The following is a 22,041-nucleotide window of genomic DNA, read 5'->3' as shown; positions in this document are numbered from 1 at the left end:
GTAGTTTCAAGAGGTTGTGCAATTTTTCCTGCCACCAGCACTCTGTATCAGTTTTACCACATACTTGACAGTTTACTAGCACCATTGATTTTGTCTATTGTAAAAATTTACCTTTTAACCATTTTTTACTGTACAGTTCAGTGGCATTAAGTGCAGTCACATTCTTGTGCAACTGTCCTCACCATCCATCTCTGGAACATTTTTTATTTTCCCAAATTGAAATTCTATACCCATTGAACACTAACTCCCCATTCGTCTCTTCCCCCAACCCCTGGCACATACCGTTCTACTTTCTGTCTCTATGAATTTGACTATAGGTATCTCAGAGCAGGAGGTCAGATAGTATTTGTCCTTTTGTGTCCCTTTTCACTTAGCATAATGTCTTGTGTTCATCCATGTTGTAGCATATATTAGAATTTTCTTCCTTTTTATTCTTAAATAACATTCCATTGTATATATATACCATATTTTGTTAATTCATTCATCCATCCATGAACACTTGGATTGCTTATACCTTTTGACAGTTGTGTCTAATGCTACTATAAACTTGGGTATACAAATGTCTCCTTGATTCCCTGCTTTCAATTATATAGCCAGATATGGTGCTGGGTCATATGACAATTCTGTTTATAATTTTTTAAGGAACTACCGTAGTGTTCCGTAGCAGCTGCACCATTTTACGTTCCCACCAGCAGTGCACAATTTCTCCACTTTCTCACCAGCACTTATTTTCTGTTTTTTTTTTTTTTTCCTTTGATAATAACCATCCTAATGGGTATGAGGTGGTATCTTATTGTGGTTTGGATTTGCATTTCCCTAATGATTAGTGATACTGAACATCTTTTCATGTGCTTATTGCCATTTGTATATTTTCTTTGGAGAAATGTCTAAGTTCTTTGCGCATTTTTAAATCAAGTTTTTCGTTTTGTTGTTGAGTGTAGGTGTTTTAAAATATATTCTGGATATTAACTCATCAGATATATGATTTGCAAATATTTTCTCCCATTTTGTGGGTTGCCTTTTCACTTTGTTGATAGTGTCCTTTGATGCACAAAGGTTTTAATTTTGATGAAGTCCACTTTATCTATTTTTTTTTTTTTTGCCTATGCTTTTGGTATCATATCTAAGAAATCATTCCCAAATTCAGTGTCATGAAGATTCTCCTCTATGATTTTTTTCCTAAGAGTTTTGTAGTTTTAGCTCTTACGTTTAACTTTTTAATCCATTTTGAGTTAATTTTTCTATATGGTGTAAGGTAGGGGACCAACTTCATTCTTTTGCATGTGGATATCTAGTTTTCTTAGCATTTGTTGAAAAGATTATCCTTTCCCTGTTGAATGGTCTTGTCACTTTTGTAGAAGATCATTTGACCATATATGTGAGAATTTATTTCTGGTCTCTCTGTTCCATTGGTCTTTTGTCTGTCTTTATGCAAATACACTGTTTTGACTACTGTAGTTTTGTAGCAAGCTTTGAAATCAGGATGAATGGGACCTCCAACTTGTATTTTCTTTTTCAAGATTGTTTTGGTTATTCAGGGTCCCTTGAGATTCCATATGAATTTCAAGATGCATTACTATTCCATTCGCACCAAAAATGTCATTTGGATTTTGATAGGGATTGCATTGAATCTTAGTTGTCTTTGGGTAGTATCAACATTTTAATAATATTAACTCTTCTAATCCATAAACATGGAATGTCTTCCCATTTATTTGTATCATTTTAAACTCCTTTTGGCAATGTTTTGTAGTTTTTAGTGAACAAGTCTTTTTCCTCCTTGATTATGTTTACTCCTAAATATTCTATTTGGTGGTTTTGTAAATGGAATTGCTTTCTTAACTTTGTTTTCAGGTTGTTAATTGTTAGTGTATAGAAATGCAACTGATTTTTGTAAGTTGTATTTTGTACCTTTTGCTGAATTCATTAGTTCTAACATTTTTTTGTGTGTGTGGAATTTTGGGGGTTTTGTACATAGAACATTATGTCATCTGCAAACAGAGCCAGTTTTACTTCTTCCTTTTTAATTTGGATGCCTTTTATTTCTTTATCTTGCTTAATTGCCCTAGCTAGGACATCTAGTACTATGTTGAATAGAAGTGGCAAGAGTGGGCATCCATGCCTTGTTCCTGATTTTAGAGGAAAAGCTTTCAGTTTTCACCATTGAATATGCTGTTAGCTGAGAGTTTCTCATAGGTCAATTTTATTATGTTGAGGTAATTTCTTTCTATTCCTAGTTTGAGTGTTTTTTTTTAATTTTTATTTTTAAATCATGAAAGGGTGTTAAATTTTGTCAAATGCTTTTTTTGCATTAGTTTAGGTGATTGTGTCATTTTTTTTCCCCACTTCAATCTGTTAATGTGTTGTATTACATTGATTTTTCATATGTTGAACCACTTTTGTATTTCAGGAATAAATCTCATTTGGTCATGGTGTATGATCCTTTTAATGTGCTGTTGAATTCTGTTAGTATTTTGTTGAGGATTTTTTTTTTGGCCATGTTGTGTGATCTTAGTTCCCTGACCAGGGATTGAACCTGGGCCCTCACAGTGAGAGTGTGAAGTCCTAGCCACTGGACTGCCAGAGAATTCCCTTGTTGAGGATTTTTGAGGATTGGTGTTAATTCTTCTTTGAATGCTTGGTAGAATTCTTTAGTGAAGCCATCTGGTCCTGGGCATTTCTTAGTTGAGAGGTTTTTGATGACTAATTGAACCTCATTGCTGGTTATAAGTCTATTAATATTTTCTCTTTCTTCATGATTCAGTCTTGGTAGGTTTTGTGTTTTTAGGAATTAGTTCATTTCATCTAGGTTATCCAATTTTTTGGCATACAGTTAGTCTTATAATTCTTTTTATTTCTGTAAAATCACTAGTAAAGTTTCTTTACTTCTGATTTTAGTTATTTGAGTCTTCTCCCTTTTTTTCTTCATCATTCTAGCCAGAGGTTTATAAATTTTATTGATCTTTTTGAAGAACCAGTTCTTGGTTTTGTTTAGTTTCTCTATTGTTTTCTATCTTTACTTTATCTCTGCCCTAATTGCTATTATTTCCTTCCTTCTACTAGCTTTGGCTTTATTTGTTCTTCTAGTTCCTTAAGGTTGTTAATTTGAGATCTTTCTCCTTTTTTAATATGAGCATTTACAGCTATAAATTTCTCTCTTAGCATTTCTTTTGCAGAATCCCATATGTTTTGGTATGCTGTGTTTTCCTTTTCATTTGTCTCGAGATATTTTTTTATCTTTTGACAAAAGATTTTGGTTTTTTTTTATTTCTTCTTTGACCCATTGATTTTTTTTTTTTTTTTTTTGAGACTGTAGTTTAACTTCTACATCTTGTGGATTTTCCAGTTTTCCTTCTGCTGTTAACTTCTGGTTTCATTCCATTGTGATCAGAAAAGATACTTTGTATGATTTCAGTCTTTTTAAATACTAAGATTTGTTTTGTGGCCTAATTTATGGCCTATCCTGGAGAACATTATGTGTGTACTTGAGAAAAATGTGTATCCTGCTATTTTGCATGTTTTGTATATGTTTGTTAGGTACAGTTAGTCTGTCATGCTCAAGTTCTTTATTTCCTTATTGATATTGTGTCTGGTGGTTCTATTCATTATTGAAAGTGGAGTATTAAAGTTCCCTACTATTACTGCAGAGCTGTTTCTCCCTTTTTGTTGCATATATTTAGGAGGTCTGATGTTTGGTGCATATATATTTGTAATTGTTATATCTTCTTAGTGAATTGATTCTTTTATCATTATGTAATGTTTTTTTTTTTTGTTTCTTGTAAAAGTGTTTGACTTAAAGTCTATTTTGTCTTATTAGCATAGTTTCCCCAACTCTTGTGGTTACTATTTGCATGGAATATCTTTTTCCATCATTTTACTTTCAACCTTGTGTGTCCTTAGACCTAAGGTGAGTCTCTGGTAGACAGCATGTAACTGGATACTGTTCATCCATTTTGCCAATCGGTCTCTTTTGGTTGGGGAGTTTAATCCATTTACATTTAAAATAATTACTAATACGGGAGAGGTTACTCTTGCTGTTTTGTTTTCTGTGTGTCTTTTAGCTTTTTTGTCCCTTATTTCCTCCCTTATTACATTCTTTTGTGTGTAGTTTTTTTGTAATGACACATTTTGATTGTTTTCTCATTTCCTTTTGTGTGTTCTCTATACATATTTTCTTTGTGGTTCATGGAGATTACTTATAGCATCTTAAAGTTGTAACAATCTATTTTGAACTGATACCAACTCACCTTTAATTTCATATAAAAACTCTGCTTCTTTTCAGCTCTATCCTCCACCACTTTATATTACTGATATCCCAAATTATGTCTTTATATATTGTGTACTCCTTGATATAGATTTATAATTATAATTTTTTAATGCTTTTATCTCTTAAATCTCATAGAGGAATAAAAAGTAGAGTTAACAAACCAAAATTATGATAATACTGGTTTTTATATTTGTCATTGTATTTATCTTTATCAGAGAACTTTATATTTTTGTGTGGCTTCAGATTACTGTCTAGCTTCCTTTCATGCCGATTTAAAGGACTCCCTTTAGTATTTATTGTAGGGTAGACCTAGTAGTAATAAACTCCTTCAGTTTTTATCTGGAAATGCCTTATTTGCAGGACAGTTTCCCAGATATAGAATTGCCAGTTCAGTCTTTTCTTTCAGCACTATTATTTTTTCTTTTTCTTTGGCCACACCACATGGCACGTGAGATCCTAGTTCCCTGACCAGGGATTGAACCCATGCCCCTGCATTGGAAGCGTGGAATCTTAACCACTGGACCACCAGGGAAGTCCCTCAGTGCTTTAAATGTATGTCATACCACTGCCTTTTTGTTTTCAAAGTTTCTGGTGAGAAATCTGCTTGTTATCTTACCAAGGATCCCTTGTATGTGATGAGTTGCTTTTCTCTTGCTGCTTTAAATAGTGCTGTTATTAAATTTCAGTTTCCAATTGTTTATTGCTACTATACAGCCATACAATTTTTGTAAATTACCTTACATCAGTCTGAATGTTTATGTAACCCCCAAATTAATATGTTGAAATCCTAACCCCCAAAAGGTGGTGGTAATTAGGAGGTGGGGCCTTTGGGAGGCGATTAGGTCATGAGGATGGAGTCTTCAATTAATGGGATTAGTTACCTTATAAGAGACCCCACAGGGCTCCCTAGCCCCTCTGCCATATGAGGACACAGTAAGAAGCCATCATCTGTGAACCAGAAAGTGGGCTCTACCAGATACCAAATCTGCTGGTGCCTTGATCTTGGATTTCTCAGCCTCCAGAATTGTGAAAAATAAATTTCCATTGTTAATAAGCTACCTAGTTTATGGTATTTTGTTATAGCAGCCCAAATGATCTAAAACAGTTTCCTTATCCTTTTAATGTTTTTGGGATCTATGGTGGCACCCTATCCTCAATTAGTAATGTCGTTTACCTGTTTCCTTTCTCTTTTTGTCAGTCTGGCTACGTTTTTTCATTTTTATTCATCTTTTCAAGGAATGAACTTTTGGTCTAATTGACTTTTTCTGTTGTCAGTTTCATGTATTTTTCTTTTTATTATTTCCTTATTTGCTATGAGCTTAATGTGGTCTTCTCTTTTTTAATTTCTTAAGGTGGAATTTTAGGCCACTGATTTGAGAATTGCTTCTTTTCTTATATAGTCATGTAATGCTATAAATTCCCTCTAGGCACTGCTTTAGCTACATCTCAGGTTTTGAAATGTAATGTTTTTGTTTGCATTCAATTAAAATTATGTTTTAATTTCCCTTGTGACTTCTTCTTTGACCCATGGGTATTTAAAAATGTGTTGTTTAATTTGTAAATATTTGAGGATTTTCCAGATTTTTCTGTTACTGATTTCTGGTTTAATTCCTTTGTGCTAAGAGAACGTACTTTGTGTGTGTTAAATTTGCCGAGATTTGTTTTATGATCCAGAATATGGTCCATCTTGGTGAACATTCTGTGTGCTCTTGAAAAGAATGTGCATTTGGCTATTTGGGGGTGGAGTATTCTATAAATGCCAATTAGGTTATGTTGGTTGATTGTGTTGTTCAGTTCTTCTACATTCTTACTGAATTTCAGTCTGCTTTTTTTATTGATTAGTAAGAAGAAGAATGTTGAATTCTCCAACTATATTTGTGGATTTGTCTTTTAATCTTTTCAGTTCTGTCAGTTTTGATTTATATTTGTCCTTTTGTATTTGGCTTATTCTAGTTAGTACAATCCTTTATATTTTTTATTTATCCATTGAGCACGATGTCACTTGTCCTTTCTACTTCATTGAATTATTGTTTAAAATAAAATAGTTAAAACCTAAGGTATATAAATTTAAGATAGTGTGTACAAAAACTGGTAAATATTATCTGAAAACAGTCAACTGATTTGCTGTCTATGTATGACTGTAAGTGGGTTTACTTTATTTACAATTTAAAAGTTATTCCCATCTTATATAGAAATGCTAGGGGTGTTCTAAAATTCAAAATTAGGGAATATCATCTGACAGGGAAGAAATATGTTTTCAGAGGCCACTTGTGAACTGTTTAAGTAATTTTATATTTTGTGTGATCCAATGTTTTATACACCTTGTTTGACAGGAAAAAACTTTATTGCATTTATTTCTCTTTTTAGGATTCTAATTCTCAGATGGATTTAAGCATTCATGTAACTGATGATGATATTAATGAGATAATTCAAATAGACGGAACTGGAGATACATCTTACAGTGATGAAATAGGAAGTACAAGAGATGTAGATGAGAACAAATTTCTAGGGATTATTGATGCAGGAGACCTGAAGGTACTTGAAGAAGCCAGCAGTATATCAAATGAAGATTCAACGGCCAACAGTAGTGATAATGAAGACCCTCAGGTAGACCTTGTGGAAGAGGTAAGGATTATTTTTGAGCTGAAACTTTAAAAAATTTATAGCATTTGTACTTTAATATACTTTGGAACCAAGAGGGATAACAATTAAGGTTAATCCTGTCTTTTGTCTTTAAAATGAGACTTATTTGTATCTAGTATTTAAACTTTTAATCTTAAACTGTAATTTAAATCAGTATTAAGTATTTAGGAATCAGCTACTATATTTGTTGGTCTTAACTAGAGGTAGTGAGAGGTTTAAGGGATGGGAGTGGAGGTAAAGAAGGCAGCCAGGGTAGAAGCATATCATATCTGCTCTAATCCTAATAAATGCCATGAAATCTTTGTGGAATGTGATAATTAAGAAGCATGTAAGTGGTATTAACTATCGTTTATGGTGCCGTACATATATGTCAGGTGCCATACTAAATCTTACTGCCTTTTGTTATTTAACATTACCGCTGCCTTATGGGTCTTATTACTGTCCTCATTTTGCAAATGAGAAAACTGAGATACAAGGAGTTTTAGTAACTTGCCAAAGGTCCGTCTTGTGGTTATTGAGTGACTAAGCTGGGATTCAAACTCAGGCTGTTTGACTTTTAAATACAATACTATTCTGTGTCCTTGGAGGGACAGAATATGTCCTTCTGTCTTTAAAAAATTCAGAGCATCATGAAATTCATTAATGTGAGTATATTTCATCTTTAGGACCCTTTAAATTCTGGAGATGATGTTAGTGAGCAGGATGTGCCGGACCTGTTTGACACAGATAATGTAATTGTCTGTCAGTATGAAAAGGTACTGTATTCACCTTTTAGACTTCGGGTTTATTAATTGCATTTATAGTAGAAAATAAGCAAAATGATGGGAAATATGATGATCAGTTACTGTTCAGTTAAATTAATCTCAAAATAGCTAAATAATTCTATAAATTTGGGAGGGTATTTTGGATCTAAGTACCCAAAATGTGCTGTGTGGTCTTGGTGATACCAAAAAAGTGATAGTCGTCTTACGGAGGTGACAGTCTTATTGAAGCAAGATGTTTCTGTATGGAATAATAGAATGGCATACAATAAGATAGTAGGTAAATCAAAAGCTAAAATACGTGACAGGTAAATCAAATACTAAAATACATGGCATATAAATCAAATGCTAAGATGAGTGGCATGTAAATCAAATGCTACCATAAGTGGCACAGACAGTAAGTCCTAAAAGGGGCTAGGAAATGCAAGAAATCATTTGTAGTTGGAGTTCTCCACAAATCCTTCATGGGTGATGTGGGGCTTTGAAATAGGTCTTGAATGATTTGTAGGATATAGATATGTGTGGAGAGTAGGCATTCAGAGTAGAATAGCCTGATAAAAGGCAGAGAAATGAATGCATGTAGAATTTATAAGGGACAGTGAAGAGACAGCTCTGCCTTGCATGAGGTGTTTTCCTTTTGAATGTGTTAGGAAATGAGGCTGGATGGTGGACAGAGGTGGGAGCAGATTGGAAAATCCAGAATCCTGGTAGGGTAAGTTCAAACTTGATTTGATGGACATTAACCTTATGAGGATGATATTGAGAAAATTGTAATTGGGTTTAAAAACTGGCATTGTTTGCTAATTTGGAAGAGACAAATAGTAAGAAGAACAGGGATAGTACATAAAGTAACAGAGCCCAGACTAAGGATGGCAGTGTAGAACATGGAAGAGTTAGAGATTATGATGGAAGAATCATTGGACTTCCAATACTATGTTGAAGAGAAGTGGTGAGAGCGGGCATTCTTGTCTTGTTCCAGATTTTAGTGGGAAGGCTTTTAGCTTTTCGCCTTTGAGTATTATATTGGCTGTGGGTTTGTCATAAATTGCTTTTATTATGTTGAGATATGTTCCCTCTATACCACTTTCCTAAGGGTTTTTATCATGAATGGGTGTTGAATTTTACCAGATGCTTTTTCTGCATCTATTGAGGTGATCATGTGGTTTTTGTCCTTTTTTTGTTGATGGGGTGTATCACATTGATTGATTTGTGAATGTTGAACCAGCCTTGTGACCCTGGCATGAATCCAGCTTGGTCATGGTATATGACCTTTTTTATGTGTTGTTGGATTCAGTTTGCTAATATTTTGCTGAGAATTTTTGCATCTATATTCATCAAAGATATTGGCCTGTAATTTTCTTTTTTGGTAGTTGTCTTTGTCTGGTTTTGGTATCAGGGTGATGGTGGCTTCATGAAATGTTTTTGGGAGAGTTCCTTCCTCTTTAATCTTCTGGAAGAGTTTGAGAAGGATTGGTATAAGTTCTTCTTTGTATGTTTGGTAGAATATACACTGAGGAAAAGACAGTCTCTTCAGCAGGTGGTGTTGGGAAAGTTGGACAGCCACATGTAAGTCAATGAAATTAGAACACACCCTCACACCATACACAAAAATAAACTCAAAATGGCTCAAAGGCCTAAATATAAGACAAGACACCATAAAACTCCTAGAAGAGAACATAGGCAAAACATTCTCTGACATAAATCATACCAATGTTTTCTTAGGTCAGTCTCCCAAGGCAATAGAAATAAAAGCAAAAATAAACAGGTGGGACCTAATCAAACGTACAAGCTTTTGCACAGCAAAGGAAACCATAAATAAAACGAAAAGATAAACAAAAAGGTCCTACTGTATAGCACAGGGAACTATATTCAATATCCTGTGATAAACCATAATGGAAAAGAATTTAAAAAAAAGAATGTCTATATGTGTATAACTGAGTCACTTTGCTGTACAGCAGAGATTGGCACAAAATCGTAAGTCAACTATACTTCAATTAAAAAAAATAAAATTAAGTAAAAAAAAATAAACGAAAAGACAACATACAGACTGGGAGAAGATATTTGCAAATGATGTGACTGATGAGGGCTTAATTTCCAAAATATACAAACAGTTCATACAACTCAACAACAAAAAAACAAGCCAATCCAAAAGTGGGCAGAAGACCTAAATAGACACTTCTCCAAAGAAGATATACAGATGGCCGACAGACATGTGAAAAGATGCTCAACATTGCTAATTATTAGAGAAATGCAAATCAAAACTACATTGGGGTAACCACCTCACACCGATCAGAATGGCCATCATTAAAAAGTCTACAAATAACAAATGCTGGAGAAGGTGTGGAGAAAAGGGAACCCTCCTACACTGTTGGTGGGAATGTAAATTGGTGCAGCCACTATGGAAAACAGTATGGAAGTTCCTCAAAAAACTACAAATAAAGTTGCCATATGATCCAGCAATGCCACTCCTGGGCATGTACCCAAGCAAAACTATAATTCAAAAAGATACATGCACCCCCCCTATGTTCATAGCAGCACTATTACCATTGCCAAGACATGGAAACAACCTAAATGTCCATCGACAGATGAATGAATAAAGAAGATGTGGTATATATATATATACAGTGGAATATTACTCAGCCATAAAAAAGAATGAAATAATGCCATTTGCAGCAACATGGATGGACCTAGAGATTATCATACTAAGTGAAGTAAGTCAGAAAGAGAAAGAAATACCATATGATATCACTTATATGTGGAATCTAAAATATAACACAAATCAATATATCTATGAAACGAAAATAGACTCACAGTTATAGAGAACAGACTTGTGGTTGACAAGGGGGAGGGGGAGTAGGGGAGGGAAGGATTGGGAGTTTGTGGTTATATATATATAATATAATATATATATTATAATAATATAATATTATACAACAACATCCTATTGTATAGCACAGGGAACCATATTCAATATCCTGTGACAAACCATAATGGAAAAGAATATGAAAAAGAATATATATATATATGTGTGTGTGTGTGTGTGTGTATAACTGAGTCACTTTGCTGTACAGAAGAAATGAACACAACATTGTAAATCAACTATACTTCAATAAAATTAAAAAAGTATCATTGGTACTTGGTGATTAGTTGGTCATGAGAGAATGATTGACAAGGGAGAGTTAAAGGTGTCTATCAGGTTTCAAGCCTAAAAATTAGGTTAATAGCAATTGAACTTTAGCAACTAAAATATAATACAGCTTAAATTTGTTTTTAAACACTATAACTGTGATTATGTAGTAGAATGGTCAGTTTTGAGTTCTTAACTTATTCATATTTACATTTTTTAGCAGCTTTGAGATATAATTCACATACTATACATTTCACCTATTTAAAGTGTACAATTCAATGGTTTTAGTATATTTATGGATATGTGTAACCATTAACACAGTCAATTTTAGAAAATTTTTATCACCTCAGAAAGAAAGCCCATACCCTTTAGTTCTTACTCCCATATTGCCCCCTTTCTCCCATCCCCAGTAGTAAGGAACTACTAATGTACTTTCCATCATTGTAGATTTCCGTATTCCGGAGTTTCATATGAAAGGAATCATATAATATGTGGTCTTTTATGACTGGTTTCATTTATTTCACACAGTGTTTCAAGATTCATCCATATCATAGCTTGTAACAGTTCTTCATTCCTTTTTATTGATGAATACTAGTCCATTGAATGGATATACCACATTTTGTTTATCCATTCATCTGTTGAGTGATATTTGAGTTGTTTCCACCTTTTGGCTATTATGAAGAATTCTGCTATAAATATTCATGTACAAGTTTTTTGTGAATATATATTTTCACTTCTCTTGGTAAATACCTAGGAGTGGAATTCCTGGGTCATACGGTAATAATTTGAGGCACTACCAGACTGTTTTCCAAGGTGGCTGTACCATTTTTCATTCCCATCAGCAGTGTATGATGGTTTAGATTCTCACTAACACTTGTTATCTGACTTTTTGATTCTAGCCATCCCAGTGGGTGTGAAGTGGTATCTCGTAGTTTTGATTCGCATTTCCCTGATGACTAATGCATATTTACATCTTTGACTTTTTTTTCAGTAACAATTTCAGTATACTCAGGGGAGATGGAGGATGGTACTTTGAATTGCTGTAAAAAATGAATCCTTTTCTCTAAAAATAAGATAATTTTCTCTTCTGTAACATTTTGTATAGATAGAAAATGGCAATTTAGATGCTGGTAAACATAAACATAAGAAGGAAAAGGTAATAGAAAAGGGACTGGTCTTGGTTTGAAAGTTCTTTTAGATTCTTATAAACAGTGTATTGTGTTCTATAAACAGTGTATTGCACTGTATAGATACTAGATTATATATGATTTCATAGAGTCGCAAATAATTTTCTAGACTATTATAGATATAGTATTCTTTGTGGTACTGCATTGTGGGAAATAGCTTGTAATTAATTAACATTGAATTAATAGAATTTAGTATTTTAGTGATGTTAAGGAGTAGGTTGCAGTTTTGGATGTGATGTCCAGGGGAGGCCTTACTGAGAACGTGATTGGGTAAAGATCAAAAGGAGGTAAGAGAGGGGACTTCCTTGGTGACGCAGTGGTTAAGACTCCGTGCTCCCAGTGCAGGGGGCCCGGGTTTGATCCCTGGTCAGGGAACTAGATCCCACATGCATGCTGCAACTAAGAGTTCGCATGCCACAACTAAGGAGCTGGCAAGCTGCAACTAATGAGCCCGCCTGCCACAACTAAGACCTGGTGCAACCAAATAAATAAATTTTAAAAAATTAAAAAAAAAAAGGAGGTAAGAGAATGAACCATGAGGATATTTGGATGTAATCATTTCAGACAGAGGGAACAGTAAATAATACATAAGTCCTGAGGTAGAAGAATACCTGTGTGTTCAGGGAACAATGAGGAGAGCAGAGCAGTAAGTGAGGGGAAGAGCGGGATCTTATAGTCCATTTTAAGGACTTTATTTTTTGGATGAGAAGTCATTGGAGAGTGTTGAGCATAGAAATGATATCTGGTTTATGTTTTTAATAGGGCCATAGTAAAAGTAGACTGGCTACCATGTTTAGAGTAGACTAAGAGGAGGACAAGGGTGAAAATAGGGAAACTAGTCATGGGACATATTAATCCAGGTGAGAGAGGATGGTGGCTTAGACAAGAGTAATAGTAGTGGAGGTGGTAGAAGTGGTTGGAATATGCTTTGTAGGAAGAACTAACATTTACTGATGGATCTGGATATGAGATATGAGTAGGAGGTGTAAGGATTGTGTCCAAGATTTCTGGCCTGAATGAGAAGAATGAGTGGCCATTCCTCACTGAGATGGGGACGACTGTGAGGTTTGGGGGAGAGTATATTAGTGTCCTTGTTTTAAACTTGCTTGAGATGTTTATTGGACATTTATGAAGAGGTGCTGAAGCAGTTGAATGAGAATCTGGAGTTTAAGGGAGAGGTGTGAGCTAGAGATATAATTTTGGGGAGTCATCAGCATATAGATGATGTTTAAAGCCATGAGATTAGATAAGATAACCAAGAGAGTGAATATAAACAGAAAGAAGAGTCCTGGTACACTCTAAAATTGAGAGGTAAGAGAGAGAAGGAGGAATCAAAGGAGTGGCCAAAGAGTCATGAGGAAAGCCAGGCATATTCTAGAAGCCGAGTAAGGAAAATATTTTAAAGAGGATATATTGAATGGTGCCAGTAGATCAAGTATTTTTAAAATTTTTTCCTTATTATGTTATCTCTTTTGTTGCTGTGGTAAACGGACTCTTCCTTTATATCTTCTAACTGTTGCTTATATATCAGTATTTGAAGGCAATGACTTTCTGTTTATTAATTTTGTATCAATACTGAATTCTTATTTAGTCATTTTAAATTGATTATCTTAGGTTTTTCAGACATCCAGTCATTGCATCTGCAAATTTATTTCATCTTTTCCGATTTTTATCTCTCTAGTTCTTTCTTCTTGTCTAATTGTGTTGGCTAGTACCAGTTGTGCTTTCCTTTTGTCTAATTGTATTGGCTAGTACCTCTAGAGTGCAAAGTTGGGTAAGAGTGGGTATTCTTGTCTATGTCCTGACTTGAGCGGGAGTACTTTTAGGGTTTCCGCACTAAGCACTGAGTCACGGCTTTTGGGTTGAGGTAGGGGTGTGTGTGTGTGTGTGTGTATGTTTGTAGGACATAGTCTTTCTTATTTTAGTTAAAAAAAAAATCTGTAATGCATGAGTTTTATCAAAAGCTTTTTCAACATCATTGAAGATGATTATATTATTTGTCTCCTTAGGTCTAGTAATATAGTTTTTATACTAGTAAATTCCTAATGTTGAACCATTGTTGCATTTCTAGAATAACGTAGTCACTAGATAAAGCTACTGGGATGAGTTGTTGCTGCTGCTTCTACCACTGTTCTTTTCCTAATTCTGGCCAGATTTTGTCATCTGTGTTAAGGATTCTGTTGTCACTGTTGTGTTCCCCGAGACTTAAGATAAAGTGCAAGTGAAAATTTGGAAGTCAAACTCAGAAAAGAAGTTTTCCGTCGCCAGGCCATTTCCCCCACACAGAAATAGAGAGTTTATCCTGTGTATTTTCTTATGCTTCACAAAATGCATCCAAATACTAGTCACAGGCTTTTCTTCCTTGATTTGACTATTTGCAATCAACAACTAGGTTTAATTTTTACCCTTGATTTCAGATCATATATTTCTAAATTTTTAAAATAGTCACTTGTGGTTTACCCAGAAGTAACAATGATTGTATGATTTCTTACCTCTTAAGGTAGTAGGATTTTCTAGTTTTAATTTTGTATCAGGCTGATTTACTGAATCCAAAGAATAGCTAATAGAATCTGATAGATTATAGCTGTATTTTCAGACCTTGCTCAGTGCGTTATTGTGACTTTCTTCTTCGAAATGAAACACCACTATTTTTTCATTCCGGATGATATTAACTACATCCTCTCTTGTTTATTCCTTTGCAGACATAGTGAACTTTTTGCTGTTCTTGAGCAATCCAGGCATGCCCCTCCTCAGGACTTCTGTTCCCTTTGTCTGGAATGCTCTCTAGTCAATATCTTCTTTTTAAGTCTTCGCTCAAATGTTACTTCACAAGTCAGGCCCACCCTGACTCTTCTATTTAAAATTGTAACCCCACCTCTTTGTGATATTCCTTTTCTAGATCTATTTTTCATAACACTTACCACCTTTTAATATTCTATATAGTTTACGTGTTTATTAGGTTTGTTTCTCCCATCCTTACTAAAATGTAACCTCTTCAAAGACAGGAATTTTTTTCCTGTTCTAAAAAAATTATATCTATATTTTCCTTTTTAAAAAACTAATAGATCTCCAGTGCCTAAAACAATACCTGACACATAGGAACTCAACAAATATTTGCTGAATGAATGAATAAACTATCTTGAGGAGGGTCTTATTTATAAAGAACTCCCATTTAGGATCAGAATAATCCCATGGGATATGCAAAGAAATGTAAATGGTCCTTTAACTTCTAAATTTAATTAATTTAGGCTGTTTTTCTCCCTCCAGATTCATCGAAGCAAGAACAAATGGAAATTCTATTTGAAAGATGGTGTTATGTGTTTTGGAGGGAGAGACTATGTATTTGCAAAAGCCATTGGTGATGCAGAGTGGTAAAATTGATGAGCTCAGTACATCATTAACCTCAGTGGGACTATATCACATGTTGTTCACTGTATGGAATTTAATAAAATTATAATTCAGATGCAGGTACAAATATACAGTTTTACATTTCTTTCATTTTACATTTCAAACTGTTTTAACAGGTTTTTATTTTTTAACCCCCATTGTCTATACCATTACAAAGCATAGATGTATCAGGTGTGATGTAGCATGAAAAAATGTCATATTACTTTAATTTTGAAGTAATATTTAAATTAGACTCCAGTTCCCCTTCATGGTGAAGTCAGTATCAATTATTAGATTGGGGCTGGTGTTCTTCCCACCTCTCACTAAACCATGTTACAAAAGACCCTGGAGACTAACACAATATTGTAAAGCAGCTATACTCCAATAAAAAAAAAAAATCATATTTGAAAAAAAAAAAAAAGGATCCTGGAGAGTCTTATAAGTAGCAGGATATTTAAGAAGGCTTCTCTGGACCTTCAGTCTACGTTTATCACCAGCAGTATGCTGATTGTACAAGCCCAGATGGTTCCTTGGAGGCAGATGCGTCAGTTGAGCCCATACTATACTTAACATGAAAATCTTTGCTGAGGCCAGGATCCCTAGAGCCAAGGATCAGCCTTTCTGGGTTTATCATGTGGCCAGGCCACTCTTCTTTGTACCTGCTATTTCCCTGGGGAACTGTAGGGAGTGGGTTAGGTTCCCATTCTAATTCTTGATACTTCATACTTCTGTCCTCTTCCCTCTTGCCCTATTTTTTTTTTTTTCTATTTTTTCTTACCGTGGAAGACCCCTTTGCAGAGTCTTTACCCCTCAAAGATACTGTCTCTCTTCTTTTTTCCTAACAGGGAATTCCCTCATTGAGTTTAGGTTTTCTAAAACAAAAGTCAAGAAGAGATGTTCTCTTTAGGAAACTTCTGCTTTGGTGAGACAATCTCATTTGAAAAGAGAAGACCTGGATAACTCTTAAAACCAGGGAGAGAAAACAAAATGTAAAATGCAAATAGCACCGTTTTCCTACACCAATGAAAACAAAGCAAATTAATGTATCAGTAAACTATTCTGTAATATTCTTTTCCTTAGTAGACTCAAATTCCCCAAAGGAACGTTTTCCCCATCATTCTGCTTCTTTTGGTGGGTGGTGTACACATGGTATCCAAGTCTAGGATCCCTGTTTTGGCCCTGAATGGTGTTCGCCAGGATAGTAATTCTCTCACAAAAAGCAGTTCTGGGATTGAGTGGGTTATGGTCTGTGAAAGCTCCTTGAGGATTAGATACCTGAATCTGGCTGGTCACAGGGTGAATTCCCCATTTCTTTTTCAGAGGCAACCCCACTTGGAGGGTTTAATTTATTCCAACACTTGTTCTGTTCTACCCAAGGGACTCAGCTACTGTTAGGTCTTTTCAAAATCTGGATAAATCTTAATCTGGGTCATGGACAACATGAGTGGGACACTGTCTTTGGCCTAAAGTTGGCAGCTGCATGAGGATTCAGTTAGTACTAGTGAGTGAGCTGGTCCCCACTCCAGGTTCTCCAGCTATGCCTTCTTCATCCTCAGAGTGATTGCCCACCACCACCACTGCTATTCCAAATCCTTTTCTGGCTCTTGAGAACTTCCAGGAACTATGGGTTCCCTTCGTGGATGTTGCCTACCATGAAATGTTCATCTTTTCTACATGGGAGGCAAAAGAGGACACTTATTCTTTGTGTCATTCCTGAAATGTACCCCCTCCAGTGTTGAGGAGGGGGTACACTTTCTATTCTTCTTCCTGCTTTTTTTTCCCCAGGCTCACCCGGTCACCCTGTATTAACTGCTGAATTTGTCGACAAGGTGCATTCACTTGGAAATTGGGGTTTAATGTGTTGGTTTAAGTGTTTGGGAGAGGCAATAATAGTTGTTTCTAAAATTCCTTTCCTCTCCTCCACTGTGAATTTTAAATTCTCACTTTGCTTCAGTGATTTAGAAAAAAATTATATCACAAATACTACTGTATTGCCCTCTTTACTTATGTGGTACATTTATTTTATCAGAGAAAAAAAGTCACTGTCCCATTTGTGTGTCCCTCCTATATTTGTTTCTATTCTGTTACATTACAGAAAACTTTTTGATGGTATTGGCCCACTAAGTTGATTTCACTACCTACTGATGGGTCATGACTCACAGTTAAAAATATTTTTAGCCCATGTGCCGAAGATAAAGTGAGACAACTCTTAATCCATTTTGAAAGAGTAAATTGTACTTTAAGTCCTGCAAGTTGGTGGAGTTTACCTGAGACTTGGCTTTAATATGATATTACTTTAACTTTCAGGAACCTCTTTATCATGTCCAAACTTAACATTTCTTGTTGCATATTTTAACAAAATAAAGTAAGTTATATGTTCTTATAAATACAATAACTTGGCAAATGTCATCCTACACCCTATTATAGGTGGTGAATGTCTCTGTGAAAGAAGTTAGTTTGTTGTGTTAAATGAAATTTATGTAAGTATCGTGTATAGTAATTCCTAACGCAAACTTTTTCTCATGCGTGCATCCTACAGTGCTTTTTTAACATACTTTCCACCTCTCCCTGTAGGCTAAGAAGATCTTGAGTTTGCACAGTCTCTTAGGGACGACCAACTGACCTTGCCTGGATTACCTTCTTTACCTATTTTATTCAGTGTGCTATAATATGTGTAAAAAGTCATCTGTTACAGCTCAGACTTCATAGGGCAATGAGACTCCAGTTCTGGCTGAGGCACTAGTTGAAGTCATTTAAGTTGTGTAGCAAAACTAATAACTTCAGAATGAATAGCAAAGGTTAATTGGGTGGTGAGCAGGGGAATTTAGTGGGGGAATTTCTTTTCACTCTTGTTAGTAGGTTAATGCTGTGCTACTTTTCATGTAAATATACTCTGAGCTAGGTGGAAATTTTACTATTTGTAACTAGAAAGCTAAATTATAAATAAGTAGCTCATGGTAATAACTCTTAGGAAGTGACTTGATATTAATAAAAATATTGCACATTTTGAAGAAAAGATTCTTTCCAATTGTGAACACATTTATTGAAATCTTTGTGACCTAAAGATTCTTAATTTACACGTGGGCTTAATACATTTTTGAGGAAGCTAAAACCAGGTCCTTTATAGCAAATGTTATAACATTTGGACAAAATGCCTTTTAAAAATATTTTATAAGTTTAGATGAGCTACTCCAAATTAACTCTTTTTAGTCATTTTGCAACCTACAAGTGATAACGTCAAACGTGGTAAAAAAAAAAAAAACATGATAGAAGTATAAATTTCTTGAGCATTTGATGTTTTTATGATTTATGTATGAGAGATTATACAGATTAGGAACATACACACTTTCTATGAGACCATCTCATAAGGAAAATGCTTCTTAACACGGATTGTTTTATATTTCAGTTATAAAAGTGAATCAGCTAAAAATATTAATCACCTCATGTGCAAGACTAGGATAGATATAGTGGGAGAGACGAAGAAGTAGGAGATGAGTATATCACTGTAGGAATTTATAAGGTAGGTGAAATAAGAGATCTACATGTAAAGATAATAATACCAGCAGTGTAGAACAAAAAATACGTGATACAGATGACAGGTACTAAGGAAGTCTAAAGAGAGAAACCATCATGGGTTACATATTTATTATTTATGCCCTGCTTTATTTGAAGTAAAGGCAGTGTCTTGACTATAGTGTATTAGGGAGGGAGTGGATTAAGAAGAATTTGATAAGATAAACCTGTAGCTGGGGTCAACACAGGAGGAGGACAGGTAAGGAAGAAGGTGCGCCAGGTGGTAAGAGTGGCACAGGCACCAGCATGGAGATGCATAGCTAGGGAAAAGTAATTGGAGCAACTTGTTTCATGTAGAAACACAGGAGATAAAGTGAGCAAACTTGAGGGTGGATTCTGGAGCTCTTTGAATGTTAGGCTAGGAGCTAAAATTTATAGGTAATGATGAGCCGCTCAGAAGTTTTGGCAGGTGTGTAATAAGATGAGATCGGACTTCAGGGTGATTAATCAGTGGTGGTGGGTATGAGAGTGTGGACATGGGAAAGGTTGGATATGAATAAAAATGAGGGAGGTATAGTAATACTCCAGAGGTAAGGGGAAAGACTTGAGATGTGGGCGTGGTGGTAGGGAAGCAAAATAAAGAACTGATGTGGAAGACAATTGAAAGGAATAATTAGTGAATGAAAGGATGTGAGAATGAGGAAGACAGTACACTATGACTCTATATGTTAAAACTTAAATTATAATGTAGAAAATAAAGATCAGTATTTGTGGAAAAGGCTGTAAAAGTTGTTTTCAGAGTATGGGTACAAGTACCTTAGGCTCAAACAATAATTAAGAGTTCGTAATTAAAAGTTTCTCCACAAGGTTATATTTTATTTTTTCTTTTGTTTTACATTCTGCTGTTTTCCTTGCTTAGTTGTTTTGGTTCTGTGATTGTGAATCAAAAAGTTTATTGTGTGTGTATACAGCAACATGACTAATTAGCATTCTCTCATATCATTGAGACAAATTCTAGAACGCTTGCTTACAAGAGAGAGGACTGCATCTGAGTAAAGACAAGTAACTAGTTGTGGAGTAGAAAAGTCAAATATAAAAAACACATTACAGAGAAGAGAATATTTTATAAAGTTTATACTTTTTTATAGTCTATTTTGAATTATTTTGCAAAATGGCATAATGATTGAAAGCAGACTAAATGTGTAGAGTCTAGTTATGACTATACATTTATTTAATAAATGCCAAAGAAGAGCTAAAAACTGGAAATAGGCCAGATATCCATTGGTAAGAAAATGGAAAACAGTGTTATATTCATACAGTGGGATACTATTCATCAATGAAAAAGGAATGAACTACTAATTCAAGCAGCAGCAGTGATAAATAGCAATAACATTGTACTGAGTCAAAGAGCCTTACAAAAAAGAGTATAAACTGTATGATTCTATTTATATGAAGTTCTAGAGCAGACAAGAATTAATCTATGGGGAAAAAAATCATAACCATTATTACCCCTATAGGGTAGGGGTGAGGGGTTAATTAAGAAGGGGCATGAGGAAACTTTCTGGGGTGAGTGTTCTATATCTTCATGGAGGTTTTGGGTGTCTCCATTTCTCAAAATGCATTAAATGATATGCTTAGGATTTGTCCATTTCACCATATGTAAATTTTACCTTAAAAATGTAGACAAATACTAAACTTTGGTTAATGATAAGCATGCTGAAGTGTTTAAGGGCTGACAATTACTGAGGTCTGCAACTTAAAATGCATCAGAAATGATGGATGGATAAATACTGGTAGATAATTATATAGGTATGTTATGAAACCAGTATAGTAAAATGTTGAATCTAAGTGTATGGATGTGCACATACAACTATTTCAACTTTTCATATGTTTGAAAATGTTGGGGGCCTTTGGATGGCTATGATTTACCAGTATGGGAGGCAGTAGAACACAGTGGTTAAGAGGCTGGGGTCCTGAATCAGAACTTTGAGTTTGAATCCCATTAGTTGAATCTTTTATTAGTTTTGAGAACTTGGAAAAATTGTAATAGGTTTTCCTCTATTATAAAATGTGAATAATATCTTTATCATAAAGTTTTATGAAGATTAAATGGGTTAAATTATATAAGATACTTAACATGTTTGGCATATAATAAACTTTCAGTAAGTTACTTTAAAGTGTCAAAGGAACTTAAAAAAACACTGCAATTAAAACCATAATTTCATTGTCCTATAAGAGTCAATTCTGATAAATAAAAATACCTCTAGCAAATATTGGATGTATTTTTCTATACCCTCAAAGATAGAAATGATGAAAGTTAAGCATTTTAAAATATTTAAATATTTTCTTTTACTTACATAAAAGATAGGGCCCTAGAAAGAAAAAAAAATTTTTTTTTCCTTATAGATTTCATAACTTCAGTGTAATTCAGCACATTTGTTGGATACTGTTGCCGAGATCCTGAGCTCGGAGACAGGGAAACAAAATTGAGACAGGGTTCCTACCCACAAGGAGTTTACAGTATACTGTTTAATGCTTCATTGCTCTTTAGAGACTAAACACCAAACCAACAGGCTGAAATGTGCCTTTAGATGCTTACTTTACTTTAAATAGTAGAACCTAGATGGGATAGATAAACCTCTTTAGGACAGCACTACCCAGTAGAACTTTCTGTGATGATGAAACTGTTCTGTGTATGTGCCGTCTAATAGGGTAACCACTGATCATGTGTGGCTATTGAGCATTTGAAATGTGGCTAGTGCAACTGAGAAACTACATTTTTAATTTCATTTTAATTTAGCTACATGTGTCTGGTGGGTACCAGATTGAACAGTGCATCTCTAGAGTGTATTTCTCAAGCTATCTGATGAAAAGGACAAGTTATTTTAAACTTCAAATGTTATGGGCTAACGTTTTTATAAAATGCAATAAAAATTATTGCAAGGACAAAATGAGAAAAAATTAAAGACATGCAAAATACCACCTCATTTTTAAAATATTTGATTCAACAGACATAAAATTACTTTGCCAAAATTGCTGTAAAAGTTTCTAAACACTGTCAACTTCTGTATTGTTATCATGTGCCAGTGACACATAGTTTTTAGACTGGCAATGGTCATAGACCACACTTTGAGCTAGGACGAGGTCTTTTTTTGCCTA

General features: G+C 34.6%; 1 protein-coding gene across 1 annotated transcript in view; it reads left to right on the top strand.

The window, feature by feature from the left end:
* Positions 1 to 15,385, top strand: part of GTF2A1L (general transcription factor IIA subunit 1 like) — a 71,868-nt gene extending 56,483 nt beyond the window's left edge. The window contains exons 9-11 of the mRNA XM_082358253.1: positions 6,632 to 6,889; positions 7,573 to 7,662; positions 15,250 to 15,385. Of these exons, the coding sequence (XP_082214379.1) occupies positions 6,632 to 6,889; positions 7,573 to 7,662; positions 15,250 to 15,357 (456 nt within the window). The 3' untranslated portion in view covers positions 15,358 to 15,385. The remainder of the gene's footprint in view (positions 1 to 6,631; positions 6,890 to 7,572; positions 7,663 to 15,249) is intronic.
* The last annotated feature ends 6,656 nt before the right edge of the window (positions 15,386 to 22,041 follow it).

Source organism: Balaenoptera borealis (genome assembly GCF_965194805.1).
Source record: "Balaenoptera borealis genome assembly, chromosome: 15".
Taxonomy (NCBI): Eukaryota; Metazoa; Chordata; class Mammalia; order Artiodactyla; family Balaenopteridae; genus Balaenoptera; species Balaenoptera borealis.
Note: the sequence above shows the minus strand (reverse complement) of the source record. Positions and strands in the feature narration are given on the sequence as shown.